Genomic DNA, 19,037 nt, shown 5'->3' on the forward strand with positions numbered 1-19,037 from the left:
AAGTTGATGTTATTCGAAAGAATAAAATCAACGAAATTGAACGCATCATTCGAAAAAAATATTTGGCTCTGAAATTGGGCAAATCCGAAGAAGATGAGTCATTGCGAAGATTTTTCAAACCTCTGTCTATTCCATTGAGGAAAATAGCTAATAAAACAGCAACACAGTCAGCTAGTACCCCATTGAAAACTGAGGCAAAAACCGAAGTCAAACAAGAGACAGTGGATGAGCCTGAAACGACTCCATTCCAATCCCTCGTACATGTTGCAGGTACAGATGAGGATGACGATGATGATGAAAACGTCTTTAGTGGGTATGCAGAAGACGAACAAGACGACAACGTTGCGTCAGGCATAAATGAACAAGTTTTAGAAGAATATATCGATCAATATCCGATAATGTCTCAACCGTACATTAAAAAACATTGGGGAAATGACAAGGAAATCGACAAAGTATACGGTCCCATATATGATGGGGTATCTTCAAAATGGTTCCTAGGCCAAAAGGAAATCGATTTTGACAAGCGTAGCGGATACATAAAATTGGCTGGGTATCACTGGAAAGGAACACCCGGTATATATGAACTGTTATTTCTCGACATGCCTGAAAATTATAACACTGAGGATTTGAATGTATACAAAAAGATTTTGAATTTATCGAGCGCTCACAAGAATTCGGCTGGGCATTTAAAAGGCACACAGAGATACAAGTACACCAACATAATCAAACCGTTGTTTCCTACAGCAGGAAATCGTCGTAAAACTGGTACTGGGTTTTTTCAACCTAAAACACCTCTTACTACTACTACTGCGATGACATCATGTCTACCCAAAACGTCACCTCTTGCAATGACATTCAATACGAAACCCATTGAATACATTTATTGGGACGATCCCAACGAGCTATGCGAACGTCTCAAATTATTGCTAGCCTCTCGAGATGCAGGAAATACTTCGCACAACAATGAAATCATTGCCATTTTGAATGAACTCAAAGAGGCAAAAATAATTCTATAAGATACACTACGTTCCCCAATACATTATCATTTTCAAAATGGTTATCGATAAGTTTGGACGTAGCGACAGCAACAGAAAGCGAAAATTGCCAACGCCCTCTGGAGGATGTTTGTTGCATTATACCTCAGATGGTAATATTCATTGTGGTGATGTGAAATTGTGTCATGTGAAGAGCCCCACCACTGATTACGATGTTGCTAATAAAAAGTATGTGGATGGAACCGATAATGAACTTGCTTCATTTATATATCAACTAGCTAAGAAACACGAAAAACAAATGATCCAAGTAAATGAAAAACTAACCAAATTTCAAGGTGACATCTCCAAACAAATTACCGAAATAAATTCTACTATCAAGGAAATCAAAAAGATACAAAATAAAGTTCAAGCAAAGCCATAATAAAAGAGCGGGGTTCACACATCTTCCCCATCAGTCGTCATGACTTCCAAAGACAAGATTCAACTTGTCAACGAACTACATAAACCAATTAGAAAAAATTATCCTCGACGCCGTACAGTTATCAAAGGAATAGATGACTTATGGCAGATGGACTTGGCTGAGATGAGATCGTTCGCTCACCAAAATCGAAATTTCAAACTGATTCTAGTCGTCATAGATTGTTTTTCGAAATTTGTGTGGACTCGACCACTGAAATCAAAAACGGGAGAGGAAATTACGAAAACGTTTGCAGATATCTTGACACATACGAAACGTTGTCCAAAAAATTTACAAACCGATCAAGGTAAAGAATTTTACAACAATAAGTTTCAAACTTTGATGAAAAAACATGGAATAAATCACTACAATACGTACAGTATCACGAAGGCTTCTATGGCTGAACGTATCATTAGAACGTTAAAAGAAAGACTTTTCAAATATTTTAGTCTGAATGGCACCTACAAATGGTTGAATGTCTTGCCTGAAATCACAAAATCCTACAATGATACGCGACACTCGAAGACGGGCATACAACCTTCGAAAATTACCAAAACTAACGAAAAACAAATTCTCAAATCAACATACACCCATGTGAAAATAGCTGGACCAAAAAAATTCAAAGTCGGTGATGTTGTACGAATCAGTAAGGCGAAACACGTTTTTGAAAAAGGCTATACGCCCAATTGGACTACGGAATTATTCAAAATTGTCAAAGTCAATATTACCAACCCCGCCACCTTCATGCTAGAAGATATGCAGGGTGCACCTATTAGGGGTGCTTTTTATGGAGGAGAATTACAAAAAACTGCAAATCCTGATATATATCTCGTTGAAAAAGTCTTGAGGAAGAAAGATAAAAAAATGTACGTAAAATGGCTGGGTTTGGATAACAAACACAACAGTTTGATCGAAAATGTCGATTTTGTATAGAATCTTATGGAAAACAAGCACACTGACAATGTATTGGGAGGGCCTTTTGTGAAGAAATATTTGTGTGTTTAACAAACGCACAATATCTGAAACGGACCACGTGATCTGAAGCTATAAGAGCGCATGCAAACACAGATGGACATTCAGTTTGAAAATGTCTCTCGATAGTGGTTACGGTAGTGAAGTTGAAGTAATGTTCGACAGTGATGGTGAAGATTATAATGGAACTCTAAATGCAATAGACAGAGCATTGGAGCAATACGAAATGGCTGCTCGAAACGAACATCAATTGCTGTTGATGGCATTCCCCATGTCATCTTATGAAATTCGATGTGGCCTAAGTCCATGCAGAGACTTCAGCCCATGCATAATTTTGAAGCAGCAGTTCTCCATTCGTTCCATCAATTTAACAAGTTATGAATGGGCGACCCTCATTGACATCCTGCAACAAATAAAGGAAAATTTCTTCGAATCACAAATCGATGGATATCTAGACGAATATGATCCAATTACAACACGTTGCGGGGATTACATTTACGTCACACAGTACATCGAAAGTAATACCAAACAAGTTTCCATTTCCAAGGACACCACGAACATGGAGCTGTTTCAACGAGATGTAAACGATATCCTGAATACTCACCTTGGTGTGCTCTCTGACCGTATCGCTATGCTGGATGCTTTGAACTTTTGTGATTATTATCGAGGTGTTTTCAATATAATAAAATCATGGTTACGTGAGAATAAAACTAATTTAACTTTGGAAGAAATCATAGAAGGTTTTTGTCAAGCCTCAGCTCTAGATAGTCTGTATGCTAATGCTTTACGTGAATATTTATTTTATTATAAACAAAGAATAGTGTATGATTTATGTAATAAATGAGAAAACGTTGTAACATTTGTTTCATTTAATGTATAAGGTGAAAACAACAGCTTTAAAAAGTTATTTCATGGAATAAAACACCAAAATTTCAATTTATATTTTATTCAAATTTTATCAACGTGTGTGTACAACAATAAATAAGTATACAAAATTTCAATATATTTCATTCAAATTATATCAACGTGTACATGTACAATAATAAATAGTATGCAAAAACTGAAATACTCAAACATATTTCTGTTTGCAGTCAATTCTTGAAAAGTTGGTGGTCTCCTACCGCTGTTGAAAATTCTCAGAGTAACACACACCTATCAGTCATATTCAAACAAGGACAAAATATATCAATCAATCACATCAATAGAAATGAAATCCAAATGATAACCTCATTTCAAGCTATAGTGCCCCCAAGGTAAAGTGTCGGATGATTTGGGGATTAATTTTCGTTTATCGTCGTGTGGACTCAAGCCTATTTTCACCTGCTTGATACTGAAAACGTTGTGAGCGTATGATCGAATAGTGAACTGCTCACATATTTTTTCTTTAAAATTTCTGAGACAATCGATATAATCTTTGAAATCAATTTTATTTCCGACTACATTATATCGAATTCCCTTTGATTTTTTGATAACTTTTCCACCCTGCACTTTGTAGGTGTACATTTTGGAACGTAACCCTGCAAAGTGCGTGATGATTTTACCATTTGCTTCATCTTTCATTAACCCAGGAATTTTTTTATTCACAAGTGGAATTTGAAATTTATTATCGGGCGAATAATCGGAAGTATCAAATTTTGATAGGTTATTTTTGATGAGTTCTGAATAGACATCTTCACACGTTATTTCGTAGATGAAGCTATCTGTATCTGTATACATTAACTTGCAATTTTCTATACCTAGAGTGGGCACCATGAAATCGTAATGGAAATCAAACATGCATGTTTTTGAAATATCTAAAATTGCCATTCCGATGTACAGAGGTTTATTGAAAACAAGTTCAGTCTTTTTCAATTCAATAGCCACCAAGTCTGTATCGAAAACGGTTCGACTCTGAAATCGAGGGCTCGTAATTAAATTTTTGGCGCCATAACGACCGTTCCAGGAATTCACAAGTTTGACCACCCTGTGTAATCGAATGTTTTCCATCGTTTTCCCAAAAATAGCATTTACCATTAGTTTATATAGATTTTTGCCAAAAGAACTGGTGGCTGCAGCCCTTAGACGAGTATTCAACTCGATGTAGGGACGCAGCCATGCAGATTGTTTGAATTTCAAAACCCGATGAATTTTGGTTAGAATCAAACCGTTTTTCAATGCTTGTTTCAAGTTGCGATAATGCAAAATATATTTGTCTTTATGATACAGGGTACCCATTAATTTTTTTTGTTTGGAATTTGGTGGTGCTTGATGCTCTGGACAAAACGGAAAATCTTTATGTGAATCATGTAATCTCTCAGGGTATTCCAAATCAACTTCCAATATGTAGCCTTTTGAAGCATTGTCAGGAATTTCAGTTACATCTTTGTCAAAATTTTCCACCCACTGAAAACCGTCGTAAGGTAAAAATTCTGACATTGCCCACCCATATAAATTATTGACGTCTAAATATAAAAGATATTTTGAAGGTTTTTCGGGATTGTATGCTTCCATATATTTATTATTTGCTTCAGAATATCTATTTGAACAAACCGATATTCCGCCCCTTATCCCCTTTTCTACAAACATAATCATGTCAATGTCTTTTAAAATTTGTAATTTACACTTCGTATACTTCAACATGGCATCCCACGTGTACCCAGGCATAGTATAATACCATGCGGGGTCCAACCCATAAGTTGCCATGCTTTTTTGACGAAAATTTTCAAAAACGTCTGCCAGTAATAAAATATCTGTTTTCAAATATAGGTCCGCATACGATCCCAAATTTGTAATTTCGAATGATTCCCAAACATTTTGTGCGTGAACATATTTCTCTTCTGTTATGTGTTCATCATTTAATTTATTATAGAATTCTTCTCGTGATGGTAACTCGGTGATGTTCAATTTTTCCATGCTATCTATATAATCATACGGAAATACTCCCTTCCTGGTGAGAAGAGCGAATTTCTCCTCATCTAAATGACTAAATTCTTTTTTTAAAATTTCCAAATCATTTTGATCCAATGTGGATACTAATTCATCCAACGATGTTCCCATGAATCGAAAAGAATCTATAAATCGAAATTTAATTTTAGTTTCAGCATCCTTCTGTGTAAAGGAAATGTATTTTTCTTTATTTGAGGGAAGTATGCTCACACAGCCTTTTTTGCGATATCTCTGATAATGAAGTGACTGTCGTATCCTGAAAGATTATGAAAAGTAATGGGTACCACGAATAATTTTCGAAAGTTGACATTACAGGGGGCTTGGTGGGCAAAACCGCGGAACGCCCCCGTATAATGATTGTGATCGTACACAATAACATCTTTGGGGGCGAACGGTTTTTCGCAAATATGACAAGTCGTTGCAGTACCGATATTATTTAAAGGCACTGTCATCGGCTCAATATTCTTAATTTTAGATTCAACAAATTTTGCAATATCAGACAACTCATCGGCAAACCATTTCATACAGTCTTCACCTCGATAGCTTTTGAAATGAGAGAGACTGTCGTCATAGGAACACTTGAAGTAGTAGCCTGCACTGAAAGGTATATGTTTTTGGTATTTTGTAGTTTTGTTAGATATGCTTTCGTTACATTTTTCCAACAGTGACTCGAAATCAGCAAAAATTATAAACGGGCATTTTTGTTTATAAACATAATTTCGAAATTCCACATAATCGTATGTAGGAAAGGAAATTCTACAATCATTCACTTTTTCGCACAAAATAGTATGATCATTTAATTTTTGCTGACTTGAAAAATAATTTAGGCATCTATCACAAAAGATTTTTTTCTTGCAATTTTTGTTTAGTTGTCTACTTAATAATCGAGACATGTCTTTGATCCAACAATAATGGAATTTAATTTCAGTCTCGTCATCGTCATTAATGGGTGGAGCCTCATAATCATTCAATTTTGGAAAATATTTGTCTTGAATCAATAACAAATTAACATGTCTGTCTCGTTTTGTTGTCGTGAGTCTGGCAGGTACTACTACAAAGAATGATTTTTCCTTTGCTTGATTCAATTCCAAAGAGTAAACGTTTACAGAAATATTATTAAGTTTTTCAAATTTGGAAATTTGATGTAAATCTATTGGAGTATTTAGCCCTGTAGTATTCAAAACTGTAGAATAGTGTGGAAATTTTGACACCCTTTGTGGATCTTTTGCTACAGGATACAAGGCGCTAATAATACTCCAAAAGAAGCACATTTCGTCATTGTTTTGTACATTAATGCATGCCTTCTTCCTTGCGATTTCTTGTGGCAATGGAATGAAAGAAGAACCGTTACCAATGACATATTTATTAATTGCTACTTCCAACAAAAGAATTTTACTCAAAGCCCACCCCGACAATTGTTCTTCAAATTCGCCTAATTTATTCAATACAACATCCACCACATTTTCATTGTACCAAGCAGTCAAGTCCGTACCTGAATCGATAACTTTATTCGGTGTACTGAAATATTTACGATCAATAATTTCCCCATCATTCGATTTCTTAATAAAATCCCCTGAAAATGTAAAATTAACTTTGAGACATGACATTTGTTTCAAAATTTTGAAAATCTCACGTTTGAATATTGAAAAAGCATCGCCTAGAAACTTTTTAGGATCTTTATGAGTTAAATTGATGATTACCCCCGTTGTTACTCTACGATTGAAAACATTGTTAACAGTTTGCCACTTTACCCTGGAGCTTCGTCGTTTCAAACCCGAGCCTGTATGTTTATTATTCATCATTTTGACAATCACTTTGAAGCGTTTCAATTCCCCAATTTTTGTAATTATTTTCTTTTTTTCTCCAACCGAAAATTTAATTTTTTTCATAGCTAAAACGCATTTCCTTATATGTTTATTAATAAATTGTATAGCTCGTTTGGCAATATACTCTGAATAATTATCTCTAATAACTAAAAGGTGATTATCAATTACCGACTTAGTTTTTGGAAAATCGACCATTTGGATTTTATTTATTGACATGACTCACCGATATTTTGTTCACAAATGAAATTCTAGCTGTTATGAGTCGGTTTTGGAAGCTGCAGAGAATTGAATTTTGTTCTGTGGACACTGTTGAGATGGTTCTGGAAGCTGCTGTAATTTGAAAGTCGTTCTGGAAAGGTTGCTAAGTTGAATTTGGATGTAGTTGTCGAGATGACTGAACTTATACTGCACACGTTGATGTAGTGTTCTGAAATAAATTTGATTTTCAATGCAAATATACACCAGAGAAAAATAATATTCAAGAGTGGGGGTAATGTGTTTCATGGAGTGATTGTGAAAAATGATCGAGTTACAGTTATAATTAAAAAAATCAACTGTCATTCAAAACAACGAATTTAAAACACATATTCTGCAAGTACTAAATACATAAAAAATATTGAAAACACTTCTTTATGCGGATCATATCTATGAATGAAAAAAAATTTGAATCGAACAAAAAATATATTATACAACCACAAACTCTATACATACATTGAACAGAGAAGAAAAAACAGTACTAACCTTAATTTCGTACAATTTCAAATGAAACAACACGACAGCGTATTTTCTAAATGCTTCTCACGATGTTGGCTGTCAATTTCTTCTGCGGCGTCTCTACAGGTGAATCTGCTATTTTGTCATTTGGTTTCCTCTCCACGACTGAAATTGAATTTCAGGAAATCCACCTGCGAGAAACCAAAAATAAAAAACAATGTTTCAAATTATACGAACACTCTCTCAATAAACGACAACATGAATGAAAGTTATTCGTAACTCACTCTGCGTTTTATTCAACTAGAAAGCTGCTCACAAAATGAGCTTCTGTTTACCACATTATAAATGTGTATATAGACAAGATATGGCATTGTCAAAGGCGACTAGATTAAATACGAGAAAAACTCTTATTCAGCTTGGATGATTTTCGAGTAGAATTCATAATCACGTTTCCCGGTTCTGAGGCTGCCATCTAATCAAAACAAATTGTGCGGTACAATAATTACTGTAAGAGATAGTATTCGAGAAAAATGGATGTCAGCAATTACCGGTTCTTATCTTTTATTCATTATTAAAGATTGAGAAATATCAGTAATTGTTATTTCTTATCTTCTGATGTATGTAGGATAAGAATAGTTGCCCAGGGTTGGCTTGAGGAATACGTAAATACCTCTGAACCGTTTTGTATTACAAAATAATTGAAAAAAACGTTAATCCTCAAAAACTATGTATAGAAAAACACTCAAGTATATTTTGGAAAATTAATGATAATTCAACAACAACTCTCACGACCTTTGAATTAAATTAAATTTGAATAAATTCTTTTGTGAAAAAGTCAAAAACGTATAAAAAATCTTGCAATAAAAATTCATAAAGTGAACATGAAAAACACTCACTTTCAGATAAAATCGTTGCACTTGTCACTAGTATCACTGATACAACTAACTCATCATTTTGCCTCGCAGGAGGTATTTATAGGAAAATAAGTGATGACATATTTCAAAACCAAACAAAGAGCCTTTGTTCCGTCGCTTTGAGAACTGCATATCTCTGGGTGCTGATTCGGCATTGACAGTGATCAATGTCACCTTTGCTAAGAATAGGAAAATAGGTGATGACATATTATGCAATCAAACAAAGAGCCTTTGTTTCGTCACTTTGAGCCACGTGTCTGGCTTTATCAATAAGTGATAGCGATAATGCTGCATACCTATATTATATATTTTTACCAACTTGAAATAAAACAAAAAATTTACTGTTTCAATCAAAATATTCATTTTTTTATTAAAATTCATAATTGTTGTACAAGTCTAATTAGAATACATACTGACATCGTAGATTCTATGATATCTCTATAAACGTCAAATTACATTTGTGACTTCTTTTCCTCTTGCCTCGTTATGTGTTCTGGAACAAATTCAACAGTTTTTTTTTAATGACGAAGATCTTGAAATATATTTTTCAATTCACATTTGAATGGTGTATTCTTTGGAATTGCGCCTGCGCAAATATCCTCATTGACTGATGTCGATCGAATCGATTTCCATTGTTTACACTAGCCTTCGGGCATATTTCCTTGGAATTTCACCCACATTCGTTTACATATTGAACAGAAATTATTGTAGTCGGAAGTACAAAATTTGTTTTTCAGCATCGTTGACGACATATTCTACACTCTGAGGCTGGAACACTTTGTCTTGAATGTATAAATCATTCAACTGCTTGAGAACCATTTTCTTTTCCTCATATAATTGAATATCTTTACTTATTTGTTGGACACGTCTCTCAAATTCCTCTACTTTACGTCTGTATACTCTGAAAGCCATTATAATACTAATTTTTGTTTACCAACGACGTACGGGAGATCGTTTTTCTTCGAAACTTATGCAAATAACGTATTTTGAAATGTCATTGTCGAATACCTCTTTCCCCCAATGCCCTCACGTTGAGTCCACAACGCTTAACCTCTCGACACTTTTGGATCTCCTCTTTCTCCTGATGATGCTAACTTGGTTAACAAAGATACGAGATGTAGTGCCCTTTTGGCATGTTGGAATGCTAGACTTCTGTTGAACTGACATGTTTTTTCTTAAATATATTTTGACGCGCCCTGTACACTTCGACGCCATGTTTGTTTTCAATGATGTATTTTGAAATACCTTGTAACATTGAGGGATCACACTTTGAAACGATACAGCCTCATTAATCTGTAATGTTTTTTCTTAAATCTGATTCATTATTATTAATATATCACTTTCGCGCTTCCAATTTTCGTCGAGTAGTTCACGATTAATTCCAAAACCGGCAACGCTACATTGCCCCGTAATCAATGATTTATTGTACAACTGGCAACGCCGAACCTGACATGCTGGCATGTATTAACATTTGACAGATGCAGTCTTATGAGTCTAGTGTTTACAGTGTCCTTCTTCAACCAATAGATAGTTCAGCTAGTGACTCATAGATGACTCTGTGTATTCTATAACTTAATTTTCAAACCGGCAACGCTACATTACTCCATAAACATTGATTTATTGTACAACTGGCAACACCTGCTTGCACTAGCAACCGGTAAAACCTCAATCTCCATCTCTCTTTGCATCGATTACGTCACACGCGCCTCTCGCTCTTACACACACATACACATCTTTACATGAAATATTAATTATTTCCCAAATCTAAGTATATTTTCCTATCTTCAATATGATAATGACGATTACATTCTACGGAAATCAAAAATAATGCTGTCAAGTATAATGAATGAGTCAATTTCGGTCCTGACAAAACTAACGCTATAAATACCCAACATTCGCAGTTAACTTCAATATCTTACGATGGTGTAGAGGCTAAGGACAATGTCTACGGCGCGGACGACCCAGGTTCGAATCCCATAACTATAAACTATTTTTATTTAAAATCACGTGACTGAAGGGGCCGAGGGAGCTGATAGGTTAGGTGGAGTACCAAGGGGGCCGATAGGTTAGGTGGAGTACCAAGGGGGCCGAGGGGCGGAGTTCCACGCTTAAATCGCTACTATACTCGTTCCATCCTGCGTCGATTTCGATGACGCTGATAGGTTACCCCCACTCCCATTGCGCCAGAACATACGTTGTTACACTACTATCAACCATGACTTTTGTGCTTTTTCGCTGTCGCTCAATTTTTTGTTAATCTCCGTTAAGGTCGGTTTAGGTTTCTCAATAATTCTATTAACGTCATCATGTAAACAAACCTTCTAAAAGATAACGAAGGAACCCCTGGGCGTCTTGATGCGCATGACCCATGAATCGAGAGGCAAAACTCTGAATCTGACTTTTTAGGGAGACTGTGTTCACTGCTCTATCAGATGAATTTCCTGACCACAATTCCTTGATAACTCTGCAAAAGCTTTGAATAAAGCACGCTCCGAACTAGAAATATAAATATTGATATCTTTCATGTACTCATCTTTTTTCAAATATTCCAATAGCCATTTCGTATTGGATAAACATTGGATTACACTGTTTATGAAACAGGTGTTTCCAATATTTTTCAACCCATTAAGCCCAAGGGTTTTGACTGAGGAACGTATCACTGATCTAATTGTGTTGTAGCTGTTGGTGATACGTTCGCCACCGCTGTTTTCTTTCTTATAATCACGGATGCAATGATTCTTCCCATCATTGGACCAACGGAATGAGGAATTTGAAGTTAAATTTCTTGAAACTGATCAGATATATTCATGATGGTTTTTTCGAATTTGGGAGAGAAAAATAATTCTAGAACTTGTTTATTTTTGGGAAAGAAAGTTTTTTGCTTTCTACTACTCCATCTTGATACAAAAAAAGAAAGGGATGAGGGAAACTTCCAAAAAAGGAAGAAAGTAATCAATCTGCATCTTCTGAGACAATTGGGAAGTGATCAATCTGGTTACTCAATTTTGCGATGAAATTGACTATATCATTGTATATCTGAGAATTTGTTTGTCAAATTATGTCACTTTACTTAACTTCTGGTATCTAGCTAGTAGATTTTTTCTGTTATTTTGACAAATACCATTTCAACGTTATAAACCTCAATAAATTGTTCCACATGTAAAGTTTTTTAAAAATGGATTCAACAATAGAAATCTACCGTTAGCAAATGAATATTTTTTTTCAGCTCTATCATATGTGCATTCAACTATATCCTACTAGTATTAGCTAGATTTTCTTTGTTATTTTGACAAATACCAGTTCAACGTTACAAACCACAAAAAATATTTTTCAGAGCATAATTAATTGATGTGTTATATCACTTTCCTCTGCTTTTGCCCCTGAAAAGTCGTGAAGTAATTTTGTTACCAACACTATTCAATTAAAAAAATGTGAATATATAATAATATATACAATGATTTTATTTTCTTTTGTGTGATGGAACAAATCATAAAATTGTTGTAATTTGACATTGATTCACATTCATATCTTCATATTAAAGAAGTTTTTCAGAAGTGGTTTCATGAGAATCGCCGACATAACATACTGGGTTACTGAAAATATGAGAATTCAGATTCTCATTCATATCAATTCTAGGCAATAATGACACACTAGAACTATCTGAAATATTCATGAAGTATTGCTTCCTCAAGCATATACATATCTTCATTGGTCTAATGAGGATCGTGAACCTTCCAAAAAGAAAATAACTCTGGAATTTTTCTGCTGGCAAATTGCTTTTTTTCAAGACTAAATCAGATAAGGAGCTTCTTTTTTCCACATATACGCACAAATTATATTTTTCTGTATTTTGCATTCAGAACAACCGTAATGTGAAAATAAAGTAATGTTGATTTTTTTTTCATTTCAGAAAAACAACACACTCAACGTTATTGTGAGTATAGAAGACGAAGTGGAAGGAGGAGGAAAGAATAATATCGTCGAAGTTCCCATTACAATTATCATATCAGATGAAAATGATAACTCACCTGAGTTTATGAACGTAAGAACTGATTCATAATCAACGATTCTTTCAATTATGATATTTGAATATTTCTGCCAGCTTCATATTGATTTAATGATCAATATTTATTAGTATATTGTGACTCGCAAAATCATACACATTCGGACACACTAATGGCGGTATTGATATTTTTTGAACTAGCTACGTCCTTTAAAAATCAAAATAAGTAATAACTAATAGAATCATCAACGACTTCTTTTTGATAGTCCCACTAACGATTATAATATATCTCAAACTTTTTTTTCCAAAGTGCAAAATAGGAAAAATAATTTTACTTGATATTCCCTAAATTTAACTCGTGGAATTTGCAGCTTGTAATAAATCTTAAATTTTGAACTGATGAATGAATAACACATATTTTACATTAAGTCACGATCAAAAGTAACATAACTTTTCATCATAACAATTTTTGCTCACGATGTGTTTTTCAATTGCGAAATGAGTTCGATAATTGATTTTCATTGCAAAAACGGTAGATGCGCTAATTCTGGATTACTATCCGATGACTGAAAATTATGATTTCTTAACGCGTATTTATGCTGTTTCAGACAGTTTGGAGTGCTAATACCTTCACCTGAATCAAGTCATTTGTCGTTAACATTCATTGACTCCTTCCTATCAGCTATCCTTTAACTTCTTGAAATGGGATTCCATATTCGATTGAGGTTCACTGCTTCTTCTTTTCTGTTGAAATTATCCGTATGTCTGCAGTTTCTTTCATGCTCCTTCAGCCTTGTTCCCATGGATCTTTTGGTGGTTCTGATACATAACTTCTCACAAGTACACGGTATGCGATAGACCCCTGCTGCTGATAGTGGGCCTACCTGAGGCTTTGTTGTATTTCCCTGGTGGGTTTCAAAACTGCAAAGTGGGTCAAACAGATAAGTCAGCTGTGGCAGAACACGCACTCAGTGAAGGAAACCACAGGAATCTGTTTGGAAACACAGAACTCATTGCCCCCAACCAGGGATACCATAGCCAACTGGTAAGGGAGGCAGTAGAGATCCACAAAAACACGGATAATATCAACAGAAAAGAAGAAGCGGTGAACCTCAATCGAATAGGAAATCCCATTCTAAGGAGTTTAAGGATAGCAAACGACACGACACCAGGTAGAAAGAAGTCAATGAATGTTAGCGACAAATTACCTGATCCAGGTACAGGTAGTAGCACTTCAAACAATCTAACACAGCATAAATACGCGTTACGAAAGCGTATTCTTCGGGCCTTCGAACCTATCTTCAGGTCACTGTCTCTCTCTCTTTATCATATCTCCAGAACTTGCGTTGTTATATGGTATACGGTCTTTTCGATAACGAATTCGCATATGTTATGCGTTCGACCATTTTGGTGTATTACCTTCTTCGCTATAGCCATCTCGCAACTTGGTCTTCCGGTCAAAATTGATGCAGGGGAAATCAGCCTTGAAACAAAGACTACTGTTTTACAAAAAATTCCAAACACAAATATTTGTTGTGTTGGGGTATCTTCTTATCGAAATCATTGGGTAAAGTCTGGGGTATTCCAATAGTTGAATACGTTTTGAAGAAATTAAGACAATTCACATACGAACTAACGATAGTACCGTAAATTAAAAGTTGTTATCGATGATGCTAGTAATTTAGAATGAAACGCTATAAAACTATCAAGTGCGATATACTACTGAATTGTTATTTTATTGCTTCATCGATATTTGTCGTGAAAGAGACAAGTGCTATTTTTTATATTTACTGAATTGACAATTCTATTCATGAAGAAACAAAAACAGATTTCCGTGTATAATTCGAAAAGAAGTAGAAACCAGACTAATGTTGAAAATAGGTTTTATATTCAATGTATTGAATATTTACTTGCTTAATTAATTTATTATAGAAGTATTTTTTTGTTTCTTTGAAATAGTTTGCTTTGCTATAATATGGAATCTAATATTTGTATATTTTTCAGAAAAAGCTCTTATCAATTCTGATATGTGGTTTCTCTCTGGAAAGATCTATTTGATGAATTCGCAAATTATAAAAAATATCAAAACCTACAAAATGTGTGAGAGACTGATGAAAACCTTTTGTTTACTTAGATATTTTGATATTTTTCCTCCACATAACTTTGAGTGATATTTGATTATTTTTTTGCATAATTCGCAAATTATTTCAAGAACACTTTCAGAAGGTAAATTGAATTACCATCATCTTGAACTTTACGAATTCTGAATCACGACTGATATGCTTCGATGTGTCTTACCATAAGTTTACCATACTTCAGTCATCACTCGAATAATCAATTTCCTTGGTTTCTATTTCAATGGAGAAGAGCGGATGTCAAATTTTATTTGACTATTGTACTGTTCCCCATGATACTTATCTTTTTTCCCAATCAAACGCCATCATATATTAATAATAATTGCTCTTATTGTAAAGTTACTCATTGGGGATTGGCAAATTTTGTTGAAATGGTTTGAAAATTATCTCGTCTAATTTTTGAAATATGGAAGTATTGTCTCAAAGCTAGTTGAAGTACGATCTCATATGGATCCAGTATGGATCTCTTCATAAACAATCCCAATCAAATTATTTGCAATAGGTAATTATTTCTTGATGTTCGGTGATGACTGAAAATACTTATTCTTCGTCAGAACAGAAATGCTCTCTCTCGACGCGCGTTTTATTAAATTAGTTTCGGTTTCAACCATCTTCTGATGACGCTGACTTCGTTAGCGAAACGGGCGTCGAGAGATAGCATTTTGTTCTGGTGAGAAAATTGTATTTTCAATAGATTTCACTCCAGAGGTTCCAAATTCTACTTATTCTCTAATAACACAAATATTTTCCAATCAGTGACCAATAAAATTAAAGACTTATATCCGACAGCAGAATTATCTTCAAATGTCGCATAACAGAAACTACATCGAGAGCTTTTTAGAGGTTAGGGTTTACTCTTCTCGTAGCTAAAGAATTGTCTGGGAATTATGTAAAGTTTATTCAGTGTGCTCTCATGAGATCTATACTCAATTTTATCTTAATATGGTCGGCTTGTTATAATTCAGATATTGACTGGTTAGAGATTATTCGAAATAGATTCTTGCGGTGTAGTGTATTTCGGAAGAGGTACATTGGAGACGATTACAAACAACTACACTAAAGTATTGTTGGGTTGTTCGTTGAATGAATAAATAATTTAGGAATGTTTGATTATTTATAGCTTTCATGGTTTAATGTTTCTTAATTCACATCAGCAATAATTAATACATTTTACAATCTGTGAAATTAATTAATTTTTGTTCTCAAACTACTGAAAATTGCTTCAAAGTTAACTTATTTAAATCTAGTTGTGATTTTAGTTCGTACTATATTTATATTCTCCTGAACCGAATTATAATCCACTAATTCACCTGAATCCGACCCTCCACGGATATAATTATTCCCCGTGACCTCAATACAACCCGACCTCTATTTTTCCAGACGCCATACGAAATCACCGTTAACGAGGACACGTTGCCAGGCACACAAGTGTTTTCGAATATTATCGTCGCCGATAAAGACACCACCGGATCGAATATCGAGGTGGAATGCATAAATATTCCAGAATATCCGGATGCTTGCGAGATCTTCAATATTGAGACGATCCACTCCGAGCAGAATTCCTACCAAGGGGCGATAACTCTCAAAAGAAAATTAAACTACTCCGATCGACAGGAATACGAATTCGTTCTCAAGACGACGGTATGTATTGGTTCAACTGGAAAATCCTATATCCGCTATTGAGTGAGCTGTTTAAGTGGTTATTTTGTAAGGTGTATTTTTTCAGATGATTATTTTCCTCGATGTATAAAATCGATGAAATAGTTTTGAAATCTGGGCAGGGTTTATAGAGTTTTCCAGCGATTAGATCCACTAGACCTGTTGAACCGATTGAAATGAATATACGGGATGTTTTCAAATTGCGCTGAAAAACGTCATGTGTGCTAAGGAGCTTATTTTATGAGAATGTTCATATTTTCATATGAACATAGACCTGGATACAGATACAGACTTTTATACTTTCATAAATTGATCTTTTTTGTATTCATATTGTGAAAAGTTTGTTTATCCTCAGTTAGATACAAATTATTGACCAGAAAATATACCCCACTGATGTTTTTTTTAACATTTTGATTTTCCATCTATTCATTTGTTTTAAAGAAAACAATTAATGAAGCGGGTGCATACATCCATATCAGTTGCTTTTACTAAGTCTAACTAACTTTTGTTAAGTCATATTCATTGTTGATATATATAATATACAAAAAAAATTCAAAGAATTTTGACACCCTGTATCTTACAAACAATGCATTTCCGGATCCATATTTATATGAGTTTTTTTTTCATAAAATCAACTCCTGAACACACCTTTACATTGTTTTCACCGTAATTAGAAAACAGATCGGTACTCCGATTTCACGAAAATCCTGTAATTTGGATCTTGAAACTGGTTTCTTTTGAATTTATATTATCGTTTCATTGTTCTGGAAAGAACATTGTTTCTGTAGGCCAGAAACAAACGTGTAATCAAAAATTTCAAAGAATGCGTCAATTTTTATTTCTAGAAGGACTAATTCTGATATGGAAATCATACCCGAAACTTCACCCCCTGCGGTCAGCAACTTTCCCCTCCTATTTTTTTAATGGTTTGGGGGGGAGTTGAGTGATACATCATTTGAAAAGTCTTTTGTCCCTCTATTACCTCTGTGACTTTTTCGTAATTGGTTTATTCGTTATTGAGAAATTAAATGTTGAACGTTTTATTTAAGAAAAAACAGAAAATTCGCTGTTGATCATTGTATTGAGGAAATCAACAAAAGTAATATCAATGGCAACACAATCAACGGATGAAGTGTTCAAAATGACCTCCATCTAGTTCCATACAACAATACAGTCTACTTTCGAAAGCATTCCTTACATTATTGAAGATGTACGGAGTCGGAAATAGGCATTCCCAAAAAATTATTCGTCACAGGTCTTCTAGATTCTGCATTGGTAGTTTTTGTTGAATCTAGTTGTCGCAGAACAAAAAGTAGATAGTTGGCCACTGTCACTTCTTCACGAATTATTATTCAGTCATCCTTGTTCACTGTTTCCAACATGGTTTATTCTACTGAAAAAAGAATAGAAATTGTTGCAACCTATATCGAAATGATGAATATGTAGGGGGTGGTTTAGGGTATGATTTCCATATCTGAATAAGTCCCCCTAGAAATGAAAATTGACGTGTTCTTCGAAATTTTCGATTTCAGGTCAGTTTCTGACTTACAGAGGGGGGCCAAGTTTTCGTTAAAATGCTCTGTATGTTCAGGTAAACTGTACGATAATCAACATGGGAATATCCACTTTCCTCTGTTGACGTACCAACAAGAAAAAAACTGCGCAATCCTCAGTGTTCAGTCGATTTATCTCAATAATGTTGATTTGACGAATATGGTTTTACCGATATCAAATTGTATTACTATTTTTCAGGACGGTGAGTTGACCAGTGAAACTACCGTTCGCATCAACGTAGGAGATGTTCAAGATACTCCTCCGTATTTCGTTGGGAACTTAACGGCAGAAGTAGAAGAAAACGCTACAATAAACACATTAGTTTTGACAATTCATGCTGAAGATGGAGATAGGGGTGTACCAAGAAAAATAGTATACGACTTAGTAAATAGTAAGTTCATACATTTTCATTCATACTTCAATAATGATACTGAGGTGTACTGAGGTTCAACTCAGTATACCTCAAACTTCACTGCCATAAACTCAAACTTCTGCCAGTGCGGAGAATCGTATATCGGTGAAACTAAGAGGCTATTGAAAGTTCGCATTGCTGAACACAGCAAATCCGGAATAGCAGAGTATGTTTGGACTCATCAACATAACATCAAGTGGGCTCAAACTGAAATCATCCACAAAGAGGAACATTGGTTCAGGAGAAAATTCAAAGAAGCCGCGTATATGTTGTCCAACAACGAATTTAGTCAAGCTAGCGTAGAGATACGTAACATATGGAAACTTCTAATCAAGCGAATAACGACCAACTCCCGCCAAACGTTCATCTCCCGCTGAAACCAATGAAGCGGAAAGAGGGAAGAGGGGATAGGTGAAAGTACTCAAATGACCTATAAATAGTCAGATCTCGGAGGAATAAGTCCAGTTATCC

At 34.7% G+C, this 19,037-nt stretch overlaps 1 protein-coding gene across 1 annotated transcript in view; it reads left to right on the top strand.

Moving 5' to 3' along the window:
- The window catches only part of Cad87A (Cadherin 87A), a 106,170-nt gene that overhangs the window by 30,992 nt on the left and 56,141 nt on the right, over positions 1–19,037 (top strand). The window contains exons 2-4 of the mRNA XM_074176224.1: positions 12,714–12,845; positions 16,322–16,582; positions 18,353–18,545. Coding sequence (XP_074032325.1) covers positions 12,714–12,845; positions 16,322–16,582; positions 18,353–18,545 — 586 coding nt within the window. The remainder of the gene's footprint in view (positions 1–12,713; positions 12,846–16,321; positions 16,583–18,352; positions 18,546–19,037) is intronic.

This window comes from Leptinotarsa decemlineata, unplaced genomic scaffold (genome assembly GCF_025532065.1).
Source record: "Leptinotarsa decemlineata unplaced genomic scaffold, Ldec_3_MD MMD2_P_RNA_scaffold_14, whole genome shotgun sequence".
NCBI lineage: Eukaryota > Metazoa > Arthropoda > Insecta > Coleoptera > Chrysomelidae > Leptinotarsa > Leptinotarsa decemlineata.